The sequence below is a fragment of the Diabrotica virgifera genome, chromosome 4 (assembly GCF_917563875.1).
Source record: "Diabrotica virgifera virgifera chromosome 4, PGI_DIABVI_V3a".
In the NCBI taxonomy this organism is placed as follows: domain Eukaryota; kingdom Metazoa; phylum Arthropoda; class Insecta; order Coleoptera; family Chrysomelidae; genus Diabrotica; species Diabrotica virgifera.
Window position 1 is genome coordinate 264,429,463 of NC_065446.1, and position 22,521 is coordinate 264,451,983.

The 22,521-nt window shown below is 31.7% G+C and overlaps 1 protein-coding gene across 2 annotated transcripts in view; it reads right to left on the minus strand.

Annotated features, from left to right (window-relative positions):
- Nucleotides 1-22,521, minus strand: part of LOC114325274 (ABC transporter G family member 23) — a 113,368-nt gene that overhangs the window by 58,414 nt on the left and 32,433 nt on the right. The window contains exons 1-2 of one of the 2 annotated variants that reach the window (XM_050648942.1): nt 2,208-2,226; nt 1,504-1,698 (exon numbers count right to left, since the gene is read on the minus strand). In XM_050648942.1, coding sequence (XP_050504899.1) covers nt 1,504-1,682 — 179 coding nt within the window. In that variant the 5' untranslated portion in view covers nt 1,683-1,698; nt 2,208-2,226. Of the gene's footprint in view, nt 1-1,503; nt 1,699-2,207; nt 2,227-22,521 lie in introns of those variants that run through there. The other variant, XM_028273293.2, reaches the window with a different exon arrangement.

Below are 22,521 nucleotides of genomic sequence, written 5' to 3' on the forward strand. Positions count from 1 at the left end.
TATAAAATTATCGCTAACATGATAGTCGTATTTAGCGATCCAAAAAACCCCACGAGTAACGAGTTTGCAGTGATCTTGTATCGAATTTCTACAAAACTCCGCGAGGCGGGGCCATCCGGGGCACCAGGTGCCTCGAAGACCAATTGTCGACATGATGAAAAATCCCCCAAGCAACTAGTTTGCGTTGATTTTGTATCAAGTTTCTACAAAACTCCAGGAGACGAAAATCGTCCTCGACATCAAAGGCCTCGGAAACCATCCCGACATAATATTTGTATTCAGCGACCCCAAAAACCCCTCATTGTTGTCAAATATTTCCGAATTACAAATTTATTATTTTTCTCCACTTCCAAATGCACTTTGGAAAATTCATTTTCCTTGTTAAATAATGCAATTTTCATTTCGACATCACTACTTTAGTTCACTAAATTTCCTGATTCTCTTACGAATCGAAAACAGATTTCATTGATGAACCATCCAACGGCAAAAAATTGGTAGCTTTTGGGCTGTTTGCCTAAAGATGTCTGCAAACGTAATTATATTTTCTTTCGTATATGTAATTATATACAGTGCGCTGGAATAAGTGTTACCCCCCCTTACTAACTTATTTATTTCTAGCACATAAGCAAAACGCTCGGACAGGTCAATTTTTAAAATAGTGATAGTATATTATAGCATCAATGTTTCGAACTTTACGCGGTCCCTCTTCAGGTGACAGTCAGTGATAACTTTGATTTTTTTTAATGGGAAAGTACATCATGTGACACCTCATTTAAAAGTTTTTGAAAGACTCATTACAAAAATGAATAATACTTTAAATCCTTTTTGAGACCGTAGGCGCCAAATTTCGGTCGAATTATTTTGAAATGTATTCATTTTTTTCGAATCCTTAGAAAACTAATAAGTATTTTTGAAAAATTTAAACGCAGAATGAAATATTACCGTATTATCGAGAATCGAGGGTCAAAAGTCCCCGAGAACGTCTATAATGATTATTTTTATAAGTCACAGGAGTGAAAAAAAAAAGAAAATTTAGTCGGATTTTTAATTTCAAATATATCATTCAAAAGAAATTTTTGTTTATTCTAAGGAACTTTTAGCCCTCGGTAATAATGTAATCTTTTATTCTGCGTTTAAATTTTTCAAAAATACTTATTAGTTTTCTCATGATTAGAAAAAATTGAATGCGTTTAAAAACAATTCGATCAAAATTTTGCGCCTACGCTCTTAAAAAGGATTAAAGTATTATACATTTTTGTAATCAGTATTTCAAACGCTTTTAAATGAGCTATCACATGATCTTCTTTCCCATTTAAAAAAATCAAAGTTTTGCCTGTCCCCTGAAGAGGGATCGCGTAAAATTCGAAATATTGATGTTATAATACATATACTTTGATTATTTTAAAAATAGACCTACCCGAGCGTTTTGCTTATGTGCTAGAAATAAATAAGTTATTAAGGAGAGTAACACTTATTCCAGCGCACTGTATTTGATTTACTCACATACATCCTTTGGGCACTGTCATGTTAAGATTGTCCAATATAACATATGGATTACTTTTGGTGCCATATTTTTTCACAGCCCTCCTGACACAAACCGCTTGTTGTCGTCTGGAATTCAATGTAGAAGCTTGAGTTTTGAACTGCCTTCTGCGTAGTTCGATGTCACTGGGACGTTCCATATTGGCAAGAATCGTCCTAGAACAAAAATAAAACGAAATTTACTAAAGAGGAAGTAAAACTGGAGAAATGTAGCTTACAGTACTATTCAGAAAGTACTATTAAACATTTAGTGATCTTAAACGAAGGAGATAAACGAAGAACACGAATCAAGAACGAAAATAGCGCCAAATCAAACCTAAAGTAATAAAATATAGTATCTATAGCTGAATATTTATTTAGCGTATGGCTTAAGTACATCACAGAATATATATATATATATATATATATATATATATATATATATATATATATATATATATATATATATATATATATAGGAAAAGAAGTCTTTGCTGACAACGTAGAAAACGGAATTCTGAGGTTATTGGGATATGCAGCGGTGAAATAAGTGTACTCTTTTAACTAAGTTTCAAGCTTTCGAAAATGTTTATTTTCATCATCAGGAATAACTGAAATAAAGTGCTACTGTTAGTACAGCATCCTCGAAAACATACAGTACAAGGTGTAAAGGTTTAAAAACTTACGTTATTGAGATTTGCTTTCCGTGGATGTTATACTCACAGGTGACAAATTCACGCACCACTCATTGATTGAGTCAAATATTAAAAAATACATGGTGTAAAAGACCAAATTGACAAATTATTTTCTACACTAACACATAAGAAAAAGACAATTAAAAAGGTTTACATGCCACGTGTGCCGGCAAGTGTGAAATGTGAGGTTAGAAGTCAATGTCATTCCTGGACATACGCAAATGACACCACTTCTTCTTTTTTTTTTTCTTTGTCTTATGTAGTACTAATACTTTAAGAATACACATCAAAAATTTACCAGAGTTTTGTTTGAAGTTAAAAACCAAAATTATAAATAATTTACATTTCAATGTACTGAAAGCTGGAAACTTTACAATGAATCAGTTGATAAGACATCATTGAAATGAGGATAGTTGTCTAAACATAATAGATATGAGTAAATAGAGCTTAATTGATTTATGTCACTCCTTTTGTTCATTGCATTAGAATTCTGCGAAATGAAAGCCATCTCTAAGAACAGTCTTTTAGTATAGTTGGATTCAGAAGCTAAAACTCTGACCGATTCGTAATTCATTTTGTGATGTTCTTTATTAACATGTTCGGCAAGAGCAGATCTTTCAGGATATAATCTGCTATCACTGCGGTGACTAACTAAACGACTACCTAAATTGCGTGCGGTTTGTCCAACATATACCAAATTACAGTCGTTACAGGGAATCTGGTAGACAACGTTAGAACAATCCCTAATGTCACTCTTGTCCTTAACCTTTGAAAATATAGATCGTGAAGTTAAAGATGTTTTAAAGGCTATTTTCAAGTTAGGGATGTCTTTAAACAGTCTAGCCAGTCTGGGTGTTATGCCTTTCACGTATTTTAAAGAAGTATATAAACAATTGGCATTTTGTTCTCCGCTTGTAACAGTAATTTGCAACTCATCATTATGGCGTATTATGTCAGGGGTCAAACTGAATAATATCTTGGTGACTAGGTGTTTTGGATAAGAGTTGTCGATAAAAAGGTTAGACAGGATTCTCAGGTTCTTCTGATGGCAAGAAGGATCACTGATAGCTATGATTCTAGCCTTCATTTGCTTAATCAAGTTGATTTTTATTGAGTGTCGATGATATGACCAATAGTTAAGAAAACGTCCAGAACTATGAGGTTTTCTATGCCAGTCAATTCTCAGGGAGTTGTTATGGGTTCTAATGAACCGGGTATCAAGAAAGGGGACTGAGCATAGATCATCCTCATGTTCAATTGTGAACTGTAATAGAGGGTCATAACTATTGAATACTTGCAAAATTTCAGCTGATCTATTGCTAGGAATAGCGAGGATTAAGTCATCCACATACTTTTTAACAAAAGGAATATAGAAGGACAATTCTGGGATCACCATATCCAGTAAATGATCCATCACATAACAGGCCAGAATGGGAGAGATAGTACCTCCCATAGGAGTCCCTTGTGTTTGTCTAAACACAGTATTATTAAATGTGAAATAGGTGTTATTAAAAAGAAAGGAGATGAGTTTTTTGAAAGATTCCAAGCTAATATTGCAATGAGAACTAATAAAATTCCAATTGTTTTCAACAGCTATTAAGGCTGCATCTAGATGTACATTAGTGAACAAAGAGACTACATCCAGACTGATAATAACATAGCCCTCAGGTAACTGATAGTTGTTAAAACTGTTAAAGACATCAAAAGAACTTTTCACGTCATATTCATTAGAGACATATGCATTGGTCAAAATCTCAGTCAAAAAAGATGCTAATAAATTAGTAGGTGAACCAATGCATGCAACAATGGGACGTACCGAAAGCTGTGGTTTATGAATCTTAGGTAAAGCGTAAAACTTGGGTATGACACCCTTATACCCTGTTAATTTTTTCTTTGTATCATCATCTATTTGTCCCAAACTGCATAATTCCTTGATGAGGTTATTGCATTTAGTTTGAACAGTATTAGTTGGATCTCTGTTCAATCTCTCATATATGTTATCAGAATTTAGCAATTCGAGACATAGATCTAAGTATCTCTGCTTCTCCAGAACTACAGTTACATTACATTTGTCAGAAGGCATGACAATAATGTTAGTGTTTTCACTAAGAAACTTACGAGTTTTATGTAACATAGCTCTGTAGAAGTTAAAGCTACTCTTACTGTTATTTTTATGTACATAATCAGTAATGATGTACGTAGATTTAGCTACTAGTACGTCCCTCAGTTGTGCATCCGTGACAGAGTGCATAATTGTTTCAACGTCAGCCAACATATCCCTGATAGGGATATCTTTCCCTACAATAGGTTCTATACTGAACTTTGGACCCAAAGACAAAAATCTAGAAATATCATCGGGCAAGGTTACATTGGAGAGGTTCTTAATCCAACCCGGTTTTGTCTTTAGTTTCAAGTTCAGTTCTTGATTAAATAATCTATTATATTTGTTAGTATTTACTAATTTGGTTTTATGAAAAGTTTTGTTATATAAAACTTGTTGTTTACTAGAAAAGTTGTTAAAAATGAATTCAGAAGTAAAGTCAATGATGTCTCTTTTGAGTTTAGATAAATTAGACTCTAAATTGTTAATGACTTTAATGCAATTAGAAATTTCTAAATTCAAAATTCTGTTTTCTAACCTGGTAAATTGTAAAGCATCCTTGTTCGACTGGATGTCCTGTCTTTGTAATAATTTAGTGATGGATGAAGTGGAGTGTATGATGTGTGTAGGTGAAATGTTTGATTTCACCTACACACATCATACACTCCACTTCATCCATCACTAAATTATTACAAAGACAGGACATCCAGTCGAACAAGGATGCTTTACAATTTACCAGGTTAGAAAACAGAATTTTGAATTTAGAAATTTCTAATTGCATTAAAGTCATTAACAATTTAGAGTCTAATTTATCTAAACTCAAAAGAGACATCATTGACTTTACTTCTGAATTCATTTTTAACAACTTTTCTAGTAAACAACAAGTTTTATATAACAAAACTTTTCATAAAACCAAATTAGTAAATACTAACAAATATAATAGATTATTTAATCAAGAACTGAACTTGAAACTAAAGACAAAACCGGGTTGGATTAAGAACCTCTCCAATGTAACCTTGCCCGATGATATTTCTAGATTTTTGTCTTTGGGTCCAAAGTTCAGTATAGAACCTATTGTAGGGAAAGATATCCCTATCAGGGATATGTTGGCTGACGTTGAAACAATTATGCACTCTGTCACGGATGCACAACTGAGGGACGTACTAGTAGCTAAATCTACGTACATCATTACTGATTATGTACATAAAAATAACAGTAAGAGTAGCTTTAACTTCTACAGAGCTATGTTACATAAAACTCGTAAGTTTCTTAGTGAAAACACTAACATTATTGTCATGCCTTCTGACAAATGTAATGTAACTGTAGTTCTGGAGAAGCAGAGATACTTAGATCTATGTCTCGAATTGCTAAATTCTGATAACATATATGAGAGATTGAACAGAGATCCAACTAATACTGTTCAAACTAAATGCAATAACCTCATCAAGGAATTATGCAGTTTGGGACAAATAGATGATGATACAAAGAAAAAATTAACAGGGTATAAGGGTGTCATACCCAAGTTTTACGCTTTACCTAAGATTCATAAACCACAGCTTTCGGTACGTCCCATTGTTGCATGCATTGGTTCACCTACTAATTTATTAGCATCTTTTTTGACTGAGATTTTGACCAATGCATATGTCTCTAATGAATATGACGTGAAAAGTTCTTTTGATGTCTTTAACAGTTTTAACAACTATCAGTTACCTGAGGGCTATGTTATTATCAGTCTGGATGTAGTCTCTTTGTTCACTAATGTACATCTAGATGCAGCCTTAATAGCTGTTGAAAACAATTGGAATTTTATTAGTTCTCATTGCAATATTAGCTTGGAATCTTTCAAAAAACTCATCTCCTTTCTTTTTAATAACACCTATTTCACATTTAATAATACTGTGTTTAGACAAACACAAGGGACTCCTATGGGAGGTACTATCTCTCCCATTCTGGCCTGTTATGTGATGGATCATTTACTGGATATGGTGATCCCAGAATTGTCCTTCTATATTCCTTTTGTTAAAAAGTATGTGGATGACTTAATCCTCGCTATTCCTAGCAATAGATCAGCTGAAATTTTGCAAGTATTCAATAGTTATGACCCTCTATTACAGTTCACAATTGAACATGAGGATGATCTATGCTCAGTCCCCTTTCTTGATACCCGGTTCATTAGAACCCATAACAACTCCCTGAGAATTGACTGGCATAGAAAACCTCATAGTTCTGGACGTTTTCTTAACTATTGGTCATATCATCGACACTCAATAAAAATCAACTTGATTAAGCAAATGAAGGCTAGAATCATAGCTATCAGTGATCCTTCTTGCCATCAGAAGAACCTGAGAATCCTGTCTAACCTTTTTATCGACAACTCTTATCCAAAACACCTAGTCACCAAGATATTATTCAGTTTGACCCCTGACATAATACGCCATAATGATGAGTTGCAAATTACTGTTACAAGCGGAGAACAAAATGCCAATTGTTTATATACTTCTTTAAAATACGTGAAAGGCATAACACCCAGACTGGCTAGACTGTTTAAAGACATCCCTAACTTGAAAATAGCCTTTAAAACATCTTTAACTTCACGATCTATATTTTCAAAGGTTAAGGACAAGAGTGACATTAGGGATTGTTCTAACGTTGTCTACCAGATTCCCTGTAACGACTGTAATTTGGTATATGTTGGACAAACCGCACGCAATTTAGGTAGTCGTTTAGTTAGTCACCGCAGTGATAGCAGATTATATCCTGAAAGATCTGCTCTTGCCGAACATGTTAATAAAGAACATCACAAAATGAATTACGAATCGGTCAGAGTTTTAGCTTCTGAATCCAACTATACTAAAAGACTGTTCTTAGAGATGGCTTTCATTTCGCAGAATTCTAATGCAATGAACAAAAGGAGTGACATAAATCAATTAAGCTCTATTTACTCATATCTATTATGTTTAGACAACTATCCTCATTTCAATGATGTCTTATCAACTGATTCATTGTAAAGTTTCCAGCTTTCAGTACATTGAAATGTAAATTATTTATAATTTTGGTTTTTAACTTCAAACAAAACTCTGGTAAATTTTTGATGTGTATTCTTAAAGTATTAGTACTACATAAGACAAAGAAAAAAAAAAAGAAGAAGTGGTGTCATTTGCGTATGTCCAGGAATGACATTGACTTCTAACCTCACATTTCACACTTGCCGGCACACGTGGCATGTAAACCTTTTTAATTGTCTTTTTCTTATGTGTTAGTGTAGAAAATAATTTGTCAATTTGGTCTTTTACACCATGTATTTTTTAATATTTGACTCAATCAATGAGTGGTGCGTGAATTTGTCACCTGTGAGTATAACATCCACGGAAAGCAAATCTCAATAACGTAAGTTTTTAAACCTTTACACCTTGTACTGTATGTTTTCGAGGATGCTGTACTAACAGTAGCACTTTATTTCAGTTATTCCTGATGATGAAAATAAACATTTTCGAAAGCTTGAAACTTAGTTAAAAGAGTACACTTATTTCACCGCTGCATATCCCAATAACCTCAGAATTCCGTATATATATATATATATATTTAGATTTATGCATTATACAATGCATCACAAACAGATGTCCAGTTTTTTTATATATTCGATTGACCCTTCGGTTGCCATTACAAAGTCTATAGGGTCGCCTGTGTATGCTCTGCGTGGGTAGTCCTGAACAATGTGACTGATCGTCTGTCTTGCGTGATTGGGGTGTAACGCTAGTTCTCCTCCACGTGGTGCACCCTGGGTAACGCTAAATGAACTAGCAAAATTTGGCGGCAGACGAACGAAAAAAAAATCCTGCCAACATCACAGATCACAAACAGAAATCTATAGCTGAAGAGATAAATCTACACAATACCTCTGCAAGATAAGGACTTGCTGCAAAGCTGGGAATTTTAGCTGACGTAGAAACAGCAGAAGAGAAGTTCCAGTTAGTGAAAGAATGCTTACATCAAGCAGGAAGGGAGGTTTTGAGATATTTGGACAAAAGCAGCAAAGAAAGTCCCGAATGGATCACAGATGAGATCAAATAAACAACAAATCGAAAGAAAAGAGGAATATATGACTTGGAAAGAAGATCAGAAGACAAAAAAACATTGTATCACTTAACTGAGAAATCAAATGAATGGTGTCACAGAAGAAAAACGAGCTGGGAACTCTGGGAGCGGGAATGTGACAATGTAGAGAGATATCTGGAAGGAAGTATAGTAATTCAAGCCTGGAAATTTATTAAAAATGTACGAAAAAATGGGGAGAAAATAGGAAATATAGACCTAATCCAGATAAAGAAGTGATAGTTTCATTACAAGCTAGTGCTGATAGACACCAGGAAAAATTTCTGGGAGAAATTGACGAAGTTAACATTAATAACGAAGAGACGGTACAGTTAATAAATAAAACTGAAATTAAAAGAGAATTAAGAGAAGTGGGACGTTTTTTACTAGAACCTAGATCCTGAAGATATATCGTACGGAACAAATTAAAAATTTATCAGTATTTTCAAAGTGATATTCAATGAAGAATTGTCATTCTTTTTATTTAAAAACTATCGCATTCTTATTTGTCTAATCAGAAGCATGTTCTTCTACGGAACACGTTTTTTATCTAGCTATTAGTTAATCATTTAATTAATTCTAAAAAATGCAATAAAAATGAGTTATGGCCATGTTTTTGGCTGTTGATATCTTTTTTCATATTACCTTGTACCTATAAGTTATAATTTACTGATCAATTCGGGAAAAAGTATCCTTGACGTAAAACCTGCTTGTGACAAATCACTTGCTTAATTTTTTTAGTGAAATATGTTCATAATTATTGCGTACATTTCGACAAGTTACAGACTATCAGATACATTAATTAATTTGTAAAAAATTAATTACCATAAAACATCAATAAACGAAACTTTAAGACTAAAATTATAAAATATACTAGACAAAATACCTGCACAATGATCAAAATAATGTTCAGGAAGAACAAAGATCACAAAAATGAAAAAAAAAAATCAGAAAAAACTGGTAGTGAGCAAGTAGTACAATTTGTTTTCTTTACAAAAAAGAACCTTCTTCTTCTTTAGGTGCCGTGTCTGTATTCAGACGTTGGCCGTCATCATGTTTACAATTTCCTGAAATCTCTCTCTATCGACTGCTGCGCGAAATAATTCTTCTACCGTGGAACCACACCATTGTCTAATATTACGCAAACATGAAAGTTTCTTTCGACCAATTCATCTCTTTCCCTCCACTTTTCCTTGTATTATAAGGCGAAGCAGATGGTATTTAGGTCCTCTAATTATATGGCCGAAGTATTCTGTTTTTCTCCTCTTTATGATGCTTATGAGCAGACGTTCTGAATTCAGCATTTGAAGAACATCTTCATTGGAAGTGTGCGAAACCCACGATATCTTTAGGATTCGTCGATAGCACTACAATTCAAATGCTTCTATTTTGTTTAGCATTGTGGTTTTTAACGTCCATGTCTCACAACCATACAATAGGATAGACCACACATAACATTTCAGCACCTTCTTTCGAATATTCATCGACAGGTTTCTGTTACATAAAACTGGTTTCCAGGTCATAAAAGCCTTCCGTGATATTTCGATCCTAGTTATTATCTCTTTATCAGAATCATAATTTACATTTAACCAGCTGCCAAGGTACTTGAAATGATTTACCCGCTTTCTAACTCCTCTCCATCAAGAGAAAGCTGACCTTGATCTATATTAATCTTTCCAACTGCCATCCACTTTGTTTTTGGAATGTTGATTTTAAGGCCTCTCCGATAACTTGCTTCACTGACTAGATTTAGTAGTGTCTGAAGATCTTGTAAATTTTCAGCAAGAATGGCTGTATCGTCAGCGTATCTAATATTGTTGATTACTTCTCCGCCTAGCCTCCGCCACAATTATGTTACCAAAAAAGAACCACAATAAGATAATAAACGTGGGATTGGAAGATCTTGCCAAAGCTTGTCATGGATGAGATATGAACAGTTCTAAAACAAATGGAAAATAATAAAATGTCCAGCAGAGGACCAAATTACAAGAAAAATTCGAAAATATGATGGTAGAATACCAAAGAAAAAGTCATAAAGGTTCTGTTCAATACATGTCTAGATAGGGGAAAGTCCCAGAAGAATGGTATATGTAGTTCTGAAACTATAGATATTATAATTCAAGAAGGACACAAATAGATAATTACAGACTAATTTATTAAGGTATTTATATAAGAATCGTAAAACAGGAAAAAATCGGTCAATTTTTATTTAATTAACAACTGTATAGAAACTGACTCCATTTGCGACAAAATACAAAAATTGGATACGAAAGCTGTCCTTTTCACCTTTAAAATTCATTTTGATTTTTGTCAATAGGACACTCTGATCAAAAGATATCGAATTTTTACACAACGGTACTTCTAACACAAAAAGTGCTAATAAACATTTTTGGTCAAAATTATATCAGCTACATTTCTTGTTTGAAACATTGTTTTCTACGGCATGCAGCTTATTGCTAAATCAATGATTTTTGCCCTCCCTCCCCTCTTCGAGAGGGGTTTTAGGGGAAAGCGCGGTGATAGTGCATCTTTTTTGGGGAACCAAAATTAATAGCATCATCATCAATGGTGCTACAGCTCTATAAAAGAGCCTCGTCCTTTTCAAGTATATTACGCCAGTCAGTTCTACTCATTGCCAACTGTTGCCAGTTTGCTGCGCCTATTTTTCTACCATCCTCATCTACACTATCCTTCCATCTGAGTTTTGAGTTTTGGCCTACCCCTATTTCTATTTCCCACAGGTTGTGACATGACCTTCTAGGAGGGTTGTTCTTCTGTGATCTTGCTAGATGTGATTTTTGGAAGTCAAATAGCTAGTGATGGAACTAATAATACTCTGGCAAATGTATTATATTTTTGCAAAATTTTGGCATGTGTTTAATTCATAAAACAATTTTAACATTTGCTTTTAATACAGATTTCATTCAGTCGTCTACAATTAGTTTCTCATGACTTTTGATGTAAAATAATTAGTGAAGCAAGAATTTAACAATTTAGAATTTCCCATTGAGTTTCTATGGCCCGTTTGACGATTTACCACCCGGTGTATTTAAATATAGTAATTAAGGGTAAACAACACCAGTCAAGAAATACACGCACGGATTCTTAGCGGTAATAAGTGTTTTTATCCATAAAAAAAACTTAATGAAAAGTAAGTTACTGAATCGTGAGTCTAAGCTTAGAATCTACAAAACAGTAATTATACCAATGGTCACATATGGATGTGAAACGTGGACCCTCTTAACAACTGATGAAAATCAATTGAGAATATTTCGACGCAAAATACTAAGAAAGATATTTGGACCAACACATTGGAGCGACGGTTCGTGGAGAATTAAACATGAACCCCAAGCTGGATGAAATTAGAGTTTCACGATATTCGATAAAAATATCGATATTGTATTGATGTCGTATCGAAAATCAATACGATACCGATACAATACATACCTTAGCAATATTAATGTCGATACGATACTCATTATCTGAAATCAATATATCAAAATATCGATATCGAGAAAAAAAAAATAAAACGCCACAGTCGTTTGATTATATTTTGTGGAATAGGTATTTAGATCATAATTATTTATTACATAAAAGTATAAGTGATCTGCAACCCAAGCATCAGCTGTTATAATATTTTACACTTGAGTGCATGAACTTGAAATTCTTGAGAGTGAGTAAATGTCTGTTATGATTACACTATTTATATCATGTGGCATTTGTGGCAATATTATGGAAGTAAGTGATGATGACTTAAAAATAATTTTTAACAAATACTGAATTGCGATTTATTCTGAATCTCCGGGGATTTCCCAATATTTTCAAAAGTAGTTTTTAAACAATACAGAATTAGTAAGTATTTTTCGACTTTCAAAGAAGCATTCAGCCATATTCAGTCTTTATAAGAATATATAGTCCGTCCGTGTATAATATACATTTTGTATACTGTACACTATATACTACACACATCGGCGTACGTTTCACTTTCTGTTTTGACTATAAAGGAATGAAAGGAATTTGATTGAAAATGAATCGTACCGCATGGGAAAAGTTATAGCGGACGGACTATACATATAAGTTATAAGCAATATTCGTAATATTTTTAGAAAAATGTCCATTTGCCAAGCATGCAAAAGTGGGCATAAAGGGCCTACACAGCTCAGATGTATAATCCTTTTTATGTCGATATTTTATTGAGTATTGTATCGATATCGTATCGAAATCAATATCAATACGATATTTTTATAAGAAAGTATTGCCGATATCGATACTCGATACGATACTTCATTGGCATAACCAATACAATACTCAATACTTAAAAAGTATCGATATTGTATCGTATCGTGAAGCTCTAGATGAAATATTGCAGAGCGCAGATATTGTTAGATTTGTCTCAAAGACTAAGCTGGCTTGGTCACTTAGAAAGAATGCCAGATAATCGAGCTGTGAAGGTAATCCAAAGATGGAAGCCCCAAGGAAATAGAACAAAAGGAAGGCCCCGTAAAAGATGGATAGACGACGCACATAGAGGGGGATCTTAAAACCATGAACATCAGGCAGTGGCGAAGGAAAGTATCCGACAGGGCAGAATGAAAGAACATTGTTAAGCAGGCCAAGACTCACAAAGGGTTGTAGCGCCATTAGAAGAAAAATAAGAAGAAGAATTAAGAGTAAATGATTAGGAATTAAATTATTGTTATTGCTATTTCTCCTGGTGCATGTTCGATTATGGTGTCACAAGTTTATTAAAAGTAAAGTAAGTTATCAATCGAAGTAACACAGAAAACGACAATAAATATCGTTCCCATACTAGGCTATTGATTAAAGGAACTACAACGTTAACGGGGTTTTATTATTTCATATGGTCAATGAATATCTATATATGAAAAAACCGCTGAGTGCTACCATTTAAAGGGGTGCGTTTTTGAGAAATGGGTGAATTAGTCCCTGGGCACAGGTTACATTAGGATGAGTTCTATGCACTTTTAGTACAAACACGTCTACATAAAAATTGTTCCTGGTTAAATTTCCTATCTAAATATCACCTTTTAAAGTCAAAGATACATTTTTTTACAAAAATATATTCAAAAGAAAAAGCACAAAGAAACCCAAAAGAAAGAAATTTTGTTTTTTGTCCCATAACTTTTGTCCACGGGGATATAGGTATAGACATTGCTTCACAGAAAAAAAACTTACTTATTTTCTCTTTAAAATGATGTTTGGTAGAGGTCATTAGGATTTACAGTTTTCGAAATATGATTTTTCAAAGTTCGCCACTCACAACAATTTTGGGCAATTTTCCTTGTTATTTCGCAAATATTGTTCTGTAACTTTTTTCTGCGTAACTTTAGGCATATGCAATGATACATGTAAGAGGAATAGAAATAAATTACCTTTAAACTGTTCTACTGTATAATGTTGTACGACTTCTTTTAAAGAGGTTATCTTTTTCAAGATTTTATACTTTTAACGAGTTTTTATATTTTTTACGATTATTTTTTAAATTTCCCATTATAACTTTTTTTTCTACATTTAGGTATATATTATATAATAAAAAACAAAGCTTATTATGTTTACTTTAAAATGATGTATTATAAAAAAATCTAGGATTATTTTTGAATAAGATATGCTTTTTCAAAACGTAATAAGTACTTGCAACGATTTTTGATTTTAGGGTTATTTTTTAAATTTCTCATTATAACTTTTTTATGTGATTGTGTGTTATGATTAAATCTTATTTTTTATAGGTAATACTTTCTATCCACTTGACTCGGCTTCAAAATATTAATTAATTCCAATATTTACTGTCAAAGCTCCTGCACCACAAGCTTTGCTTGAAAAAATAGCATGTAAATGTACCAAAGGATGTACAAAAAACTGCGATTGTAGGAAGTAGTTGTTCAATATTCTGCAAAGGGTGCATGTGCAGGGGTACTAATTGTGGGAACTCTAAGATAATTGAGGTATCATAGGAAGATATTGAAGCTAATGCTAACGAAGAGATGGACTTTGATTTTGAAAATTTTTTAAATGTCAACGTTTAAATAATTTTAACTAAAGTGATGTTTTCTAAGACTAATGTTTATGTAATTTTTGTAAAAGAAATAATTTTAAATAATACAGGTAAAAAAATATCAAAGAATCACTCGGTTTCCATGATTTAAATATAGATGATACACCATTTTAAAGAACAGAAAGTAAGCCCTCTTTATTGAGCAATATATAGTATATTCATGTACAAGAAAAAAAAAGTATAATGAGAAATTTAAAAAATAATCCTAAAATCAAAAATCGTTGCAAGTACCTACTTATTACATTTTGAAAAATAATATCTTATTTAAAAATAATCCTAGAATTTTTTATAATACACCATTTTAAAGTAAATAAAGTAAAGCTTTTTTTATTATATAATATAATATATACCTACCTAAATGTAAAAGAAAGAAAGTTAGAATGAGAAATTTCAAAAATAATCGTAAAAAAATGTAAAAAATAATATTTTTTTTATAATATTATGTATTATATAATATATAATATAATATTATATAATATATAATATATTATATAATAATATTATTTTATTTTTATATTATATTATAAAAAATCGTTAAAGTATAAAAGCTTGAAAAACCATAATCTCTTTAAAAAAGTCGTACAACGTTATACAGTAGACCATTTTAAAGGCAATTATGTACCATATACTATATACCTAAAGTTACGTAGAAAAAAAGTTACAGAACAATATTTGCGAAATAACAAGGAAAATTGCCCAACATTGCTGGGAGTGGCGAACTTTGAAAAATCATATTTCGAAAACTATAAATCCTAATTACCTCTACTAAACAACATTTTAAAGAATAAATATGTAGATTTTTTTTCTGTAAAGCAATATCTATACTTATATCCTCGTGGACAAAATTTATGGGACAAAAAACAAAAAATTTTTCTTTTGGGTTTCTTTGTGCTTTTTCTTTTGAATATATTTTTGTAAAAAAAAATATCATTGACTTTAAAAAGTGATATTTAGATAGAAAATTTAACCAGGAACAAATTTTTTGTAGATATGTTTGTACCAAAAGTGCATAGAACTCACCCTAATGTAAACTGTGCCCAGGGACTAATTCACCCATTTCTCAAAAACGCACCCCTTTAAATGGTAGCACTCCGCGGTTTTTTCACATATAGATGTCCATTGACCATATGAAATAATAAAACCCCGTTAACGTTGTAGTTCCTTTTAGCTATCTTATTTTGGATATAATCAATAGCCTATACCACCAGATTGACAACAGGTGGAATACTTTCTTTGGTTACAACCTCCTGAGATTTTCAAAATTTATAAAACAAACAGGATGCCGAGGAAATTAAGATGAGAAGATGAAAATGTTTATAATTTTTTTTATTATTTTAGTATTTTAGTAAACGAAAACAACAAAAAACTACTAACAAAAAATCGACCGATTATATCATTAGCCTTTTACGAAAAAACCAGCTGACCTTACCATCGGGATATTGTGTCGCTAAATTATTATGTGTCGAATATAATACATATATCTTTAACTAATGGTTGTCTTTTTAATACCTATCTACTAACAAGCTGATAGGTTCACATGCACATACATACATGGGTCACCAACAATTATCATCTTTTTAAACTTTAACCAACGCAACCTTGTACTTTAGTAAATACATTAAAAATCTAATTACTTTCTGTACATATTCAATTAATAAGGTTCTAATGTTTTTCTAGTTAATGCTTTTATGTCCCGTCATATTCAGTACCAGTACCAGTATAGTTTCTATGTGGAAATTGCCCTTTCCGTACTTATTTTCTCATCGATTTCCACAGGCGTATAATATAATATCTTGTCGGCACATTAAAAAACAAGAAAATATGAACAAACTTCGATAAAATTAATAAATGAAGGTGACCATGATCCAGATATGAATAGATGCGTGCTTATATTATGTGTGTGTTGCAAAAAGAAACAACACCATTGTGCAACGACAAAGATGACCTTTAGCAAGTTTACACTTTTCGTATGATGCTTCACCTGTTTTAGAAATTTGATAGATATACATCGGAGGATATTACGATAATCATTTTTTATAAGATTACCTGGTTTGGTAATGTTTAATGATGGTGCAGTTGAGGACGGTGACTTCTGAAACTGTTTCCAAAATCAAAATTAAATAAAATAATTTATTTATTTAATATTCTCTACACTCATCTACAGGCTTTGTAGGCCTAGGGCTTTACAATTTTACATAATACACATGACAGTATGTATTATGTTACCGGCCAAACCCGATTTCAGGATAAACTAGTTTGGCCTAGTATAACATATAAGTATACCTACAAAGCATAAATTAACAGATATTTAAACTGAATAAAATATTCTGTAATACAAACAAACAATCAGAATTTTTTTTATAAAAGCAATAGTTATTATACCTCAATTATAAAAATTATTATTTATTTTTCCATCGAGTGCTTTGCTGTCACTTGGAATTGCGAAGTATCATTGCCTTTTTGCACTTGCATCTATTTGATAATTTTTTTTTCAGATCAGAATTCGACATTTGCCACCAAACTTTTTGAGAGGAAGCAGATAATATAAACTAAGGCTCTAAAATATCGTTAAAAGTTGCAGCTACGAGAGATTCAGTTGGATCAGGACAAGATTACAGCTATTAAATGCAGCTGTAACAAAAACTGCTCCACAAACAGATGCAAGTGCAAGATTGTAATGATACTCCACAATTCTAAGTGTCACCAAAGCACTCCATGTGAAAATAAATCACAATTTTAATGATTGAGATATAATATGTAGTTGTTGCTTTTATAAAAAAAAACATTGATTATTTTTTATAATATGATTGTTTTACCAATTGTCCATTAGTTTTAACGACGAATCATTATTGTTTTAATAAAAATTATTATTTTCTATTTACAGAGTATTATATTCAGTATATCTATTTATTTTTTCTTTCTAGGTATATAGGCCAGGGTAATAAGACAAAAATATACCCTGTTCGTGACACTCGAGCAGCCAGGGTACTGAAGCGTTTTTTCGACAAGTAATACCTATAGGAACAAATTGTAACTATTTCCTGCGTAGAATCTGGCGGCCATTTTTATTTATAAACAATTAACTGTCAAAAAATGTCATTTTTCCGCAAATCGCCAGGAAATTTTGACATTCCTGTCAAAATTTCTTGAAGAAAAAGTCAGGACTTCCTTACTGTAAGGAAATGTCATTTCCTTACTGTAAGGAAATGATATTTCCGTACAGTTGTTAGTGTTCTACATAAATGATAGAAAACACATTGCTTATTAATTGTTATTATTAAAAAATTAATTATTAATATAATTATTAAAAAACACATTGAATAATTGGCCCATAATGTTGAAGATTTCATCTTTAAACAAAGGTCTAGGAAGTATGCCATTACAACATTTTCTGAGAAAGAACTCGTATTTTTACTCATGCGATAATCCATAAAACGTCTGTATGCATTTTCGTACTTTTCTCTTGATTTCTTTGGCAATAATTCTAATGAAGCAGTATTCACTGCCTCAACCAGCTCTGGAGGAGTCCCAGGAATGGAAATTTCATCATCACTTATCATTTTACTTTCGAGAACACCAGCAATTAAATTTATAAGCGTCAAGTTTGACAATTCAACCTCAATACGTTTCCATAGTAACCCAAGTAATTTTATTAGGAATTTCAAAGCACCATTTATTTGGGAATAAAATTATCGCGTTTTTTTTAAATCAATCAATATCTGTCGAATTTTAAACGATTTGCGGAAAAATAGTATGTTTACCTCGTAGGAAAAGCCACATTCCTGGACTCTGTGTTGCTAAGTCGAGGCGCAAGCCGAGACAATCTTCACAGTCGTCCAGGAATGTTAAGCTTTTCCTACTCGGTAAACAATGTACTATTTCCCTTTTTTTTCAAATCAATGTAAAACAGTGAAACTTATGATTTTTTTATTACAAATATCTTTGAGCTCATGGAAAAAGCTTTAAAATGACATATTACAAAGTTTGATGTACTCATTTATTGTTAATATAATTGCGAAAAAAGGTCGGAATTGCAAAAAAATTATTTTCGCAATAACTGCTGTAAAAATTAGTGTACAGGTTTGAAATGTTTGTCAATTGAGGGTTCTTTGGTGCTTAATATGTGATAAAAATTTTAAAGCGATTCACTTAATTGTTTAAATTTTATTCGAATTGTTTATATCAGTGAGCATTTTTTTTGCGCTAACATAAGTCAGGAAAAAATGAGATAGAACCATTCCACAGGTGTCAAATGAAAGAGCATGAACTATATTTTCAACTTGGTTTAAAAAAAGCAAATAAAAAATGCATTTATTAGTAATAAATAATTGTGCAAAAGTATCGTCAATCTTTCCTTATAAACTTTTTGAATAACTTTTTCCAAAAAAATTAACTTTTTTACCCTGTTTTAAGTGCACAACTACCAAGTAATGTTATTTATATCATAATTGATAAAAAATTGTAATAAATATATATAATTTCTTATATAACAAAATAAAAAGTGTATAAGGAAAGATTTACGATACTTTTGCATAATTATTTATTACTAATAAATTCATTTTTTATTCGCTTTTTTAAACCAAGTTGAAAATATAGCTCATGCTCTTTCATTTGACAGCCGTGGAATGGTTCTAACGTCATTTTTTTCTGACTTATGTTATTGTAAAAAAAATGCTATCTGGGATAAACAATTATTGAATAAAATTTAAACAATTGAATGAATCGCTTTGAAATTTTTATCACATATTAAGCACCAAAGAACCCTTATATGACAAAAATTTCAAAGCTGTACACTAATTTTTACAATAGATATTGCGAAATTAATTTTTTTTGCAATTCCGACCTTTTTTCGCAATTATATTAACAATAAATGAGTATATCAAACTTTGTAATACATCATTTTAAAGCTTTTTCCATAACCTCAAAGATATTTGTACTAAAAAACCATAAGTTTCACTGTTTTCCATTGATTTGAAAAAAAAAGGGAAAAATGCCATTTTTTGACACTTATTGTTTATAAATAAAAATGGCCGCCAGATCCTACGCAGGAAATAGTTACGATTTGCTCTTATAGGTATTACCTTTCGAAAAAACGCTTTAGTACCCTGGATGCTCGAGTGTCATGGAAAAAACCTTATTACCCTGGACTAATATTATAATGTTTATACTAGGCTGTACTGGTTTACCCTGTATTAAAAATAGGATAAACTAGTTTTTCTAGGCTAAACTAGTTTATCCTATCACGTTTAGGACAAACTGTTTATTCTATCGCGTTCAGGACAAACTATTTTTGGCCTAGGCCAAATTACTTTATCGTGAAATCGGGTTTGGCCGGTAACAGTATACTAATATCTTATATTATAATAATTATATTTAATGTCCATGTAAAAATTGCTGCACTTTGGTTTTCCACTGTGTCCTATTGTTTGCTTTCACTTTCCAGTAGGTCTGTAATTTCCATAGACTCTATATCTTGCTGAAACTTTTCGTGTCATCTATTTCTTGGTCTACCTTTCCTTGTCCCTTGTCCCAACTGGTCTTCTTAGCTGTACCTTCTTTGGCATTATTGCCCTATCCATTTTTTGGGAGTCCTCCCTGGATGTTATGTGTGCTTTCAATCAGTTTACCATTCTCTTTATCCCATTTTATATCTTTTCCATTAATATTTCGCTTCATATACCCTATTTTTGCTATATTACCCTTATCTTTTTCTTTCGTTCGCCATTTTCCTAATTATAGCCATTTTTGCCATGTCAGCGATTTTTGCCATTTGTCATTGTAGAGTCTGACATGACAAAAATGTATATTATAGTATATTATACTCTTTGTCCTGTTATGTTTTTAAGTATTCTCAAGGAATGATTTATCATAAAATTTTATTTTCTTCCCTCAGTTGAACCTTTAGCTGAAGATTTGCTACAATGAATTGTTCTTTGTGTTTAAAAACGGTACACACTTGTTATCGTTGCTATCCAAAGTTAAGTCTTTAATTATTATGTTCTTTTTTCTTTCATCTTTCTCAATTCGTTCTATTCTGTCATTTGCTTCATTGAGTCGTTTTTCTAACTCCATATTATTTTTCTCCAACTGATTGTCTCACACAATCCAAGGTTTAAATAAAATAAACGTATTGTAAATTAAAATTATGGTTAATTCCCTTTAAAGATAGTAAGAGTAAATAATCACTTAAGTGTTCGGACTCAACGTTCGAGTCATTGTCGATTGGATTTTGGTAGTAGTGTTTTTCTTGGTTGGATGTTCTAGACTAGAAGTCCTATTTTGGAAGGTGACTTTGTCGTCTCTTCAGGATGTGTTGTGTTTTGTGGATGCCGGTATGGGTTTTGTTGTTGGTCCTGGTGGTTTTAGGTAGTGTTTTGTTGGTGTCCTACATATAAAGTCATCTTCAGAGTGTGTTTAGTAAAGAAGGGGCCTGAAAACGGTTATTTTCAGAACTATTTTTGTGTTACGAATTGTGAGTGAGTTGCATGGTTGAATGAATGTTTGATTGAATGAATTTATTCATAAATTTTGGAATTATGTTCGCGTTAAGGGTAGCTGTGCTGTATCCTCCCTATGGACAGGTATAATTGGTCAAATGGGATCAGAAAACCACAGAACAAGTTAGAATTCTGATACCACGTTTTTCACTTTCTTTATATAGAGGAGAGCATATAGATTTTTACTTCGGAAAAAATCAAACAAGATAGAACTTTTTGTAATTTCATTAAAAAATGTTTAATAAACAATATATCAAAAAGTTCTACTCGAAAAGTGGGGCTTCATTTTTTATTAAACAAATGAACTACGAAATTAGATGTTTTTTAATAACTCCAAAAATATAAATTTTAGAAAAAACTGACTTGACCATTGAAAAATTCAGAAAATTTTACAAAAAAAACCTTATATAAAGAATTTTTAAAATTAAATCTGTATCTTCTATAATTTTTTATTTATAACGCTAAAGTCACCCTTCTCACAAACATTTGCCACTGTAAATAAGCGTACGGCGAAGTGCACGGTTGAGTTATTTTAATGTAATTTTTTCACTAATGGATCAAATGAAATTTTACAAACTGAACATGAAAGAAGAATAATTAAGCTATCTTATTGTTATAATAAAAAGAAATAAAATGTATGGGCATAGGTACGGTGTGGGCGGAAAGTGAGTCTTACATTAATTTTGTTTAAAAATGATTTAAAAATGTGTAACTAATACAATTTTTCTTATAAAACTCTCAATTTTGCACAATTACCTTTCAAGAATCTTACTAAATGATGTTTTATTCAAAAAAACCATATTCGGATTCAGCATAATCAAAAACAAAATAGAAACATATTTGATCAAAGTAAAATGATGAATTTAACGATAGTTTTAAAATTATTTATACAAAACAATTGTTGTTGTTTAAACAATTAATAAACAATTAGCGGCCAAATTTGCGAATAGAACTTTTTACTTTAACAAGTATATAAACTAACAAAAAAAGTTTTAGAAAAATATAAGCTTGTTTTTCCGAAACAATGCATGTTTTCGTTCTAATTGCACTCCCCTAATAAGTTGTTTTTTTAATCATTATGGACAGCTTGTTTTGTTCTGTAAAGCTCGCTGCAGTAAAATTAAATTGTCTTTATACGTTCATCTTTATCGTTTTTTTTTCTACTCCTTTCTTATCCGATGTCCGATCGATCCGATAGCCGAAAAATAGCCTACCTATCCTGAATATAAACCAAGTGCATTAAAAAGAAATCATTATTATATAGTTTCTTGGTATGTTCCTTACGTTAATGTCATATAACATTATTGAAAATATGCAAAATCATGTTTACATATTAATTAACAACTTTACTGGCAAATATTTACTTTTTGCACATGGAAGTACATTATTTTCTCCGTATAGCTATGATTCAAAATTTATTGACCTTCGGGGAAGTTATTCCTAACGCAAGATGGATTTTCCTTACATAGTTGATTCAATATTTAAGTTTTCAATTAGGAATATGTATATTGAAAAACCTTGTTTGAATAACGGTATATCATC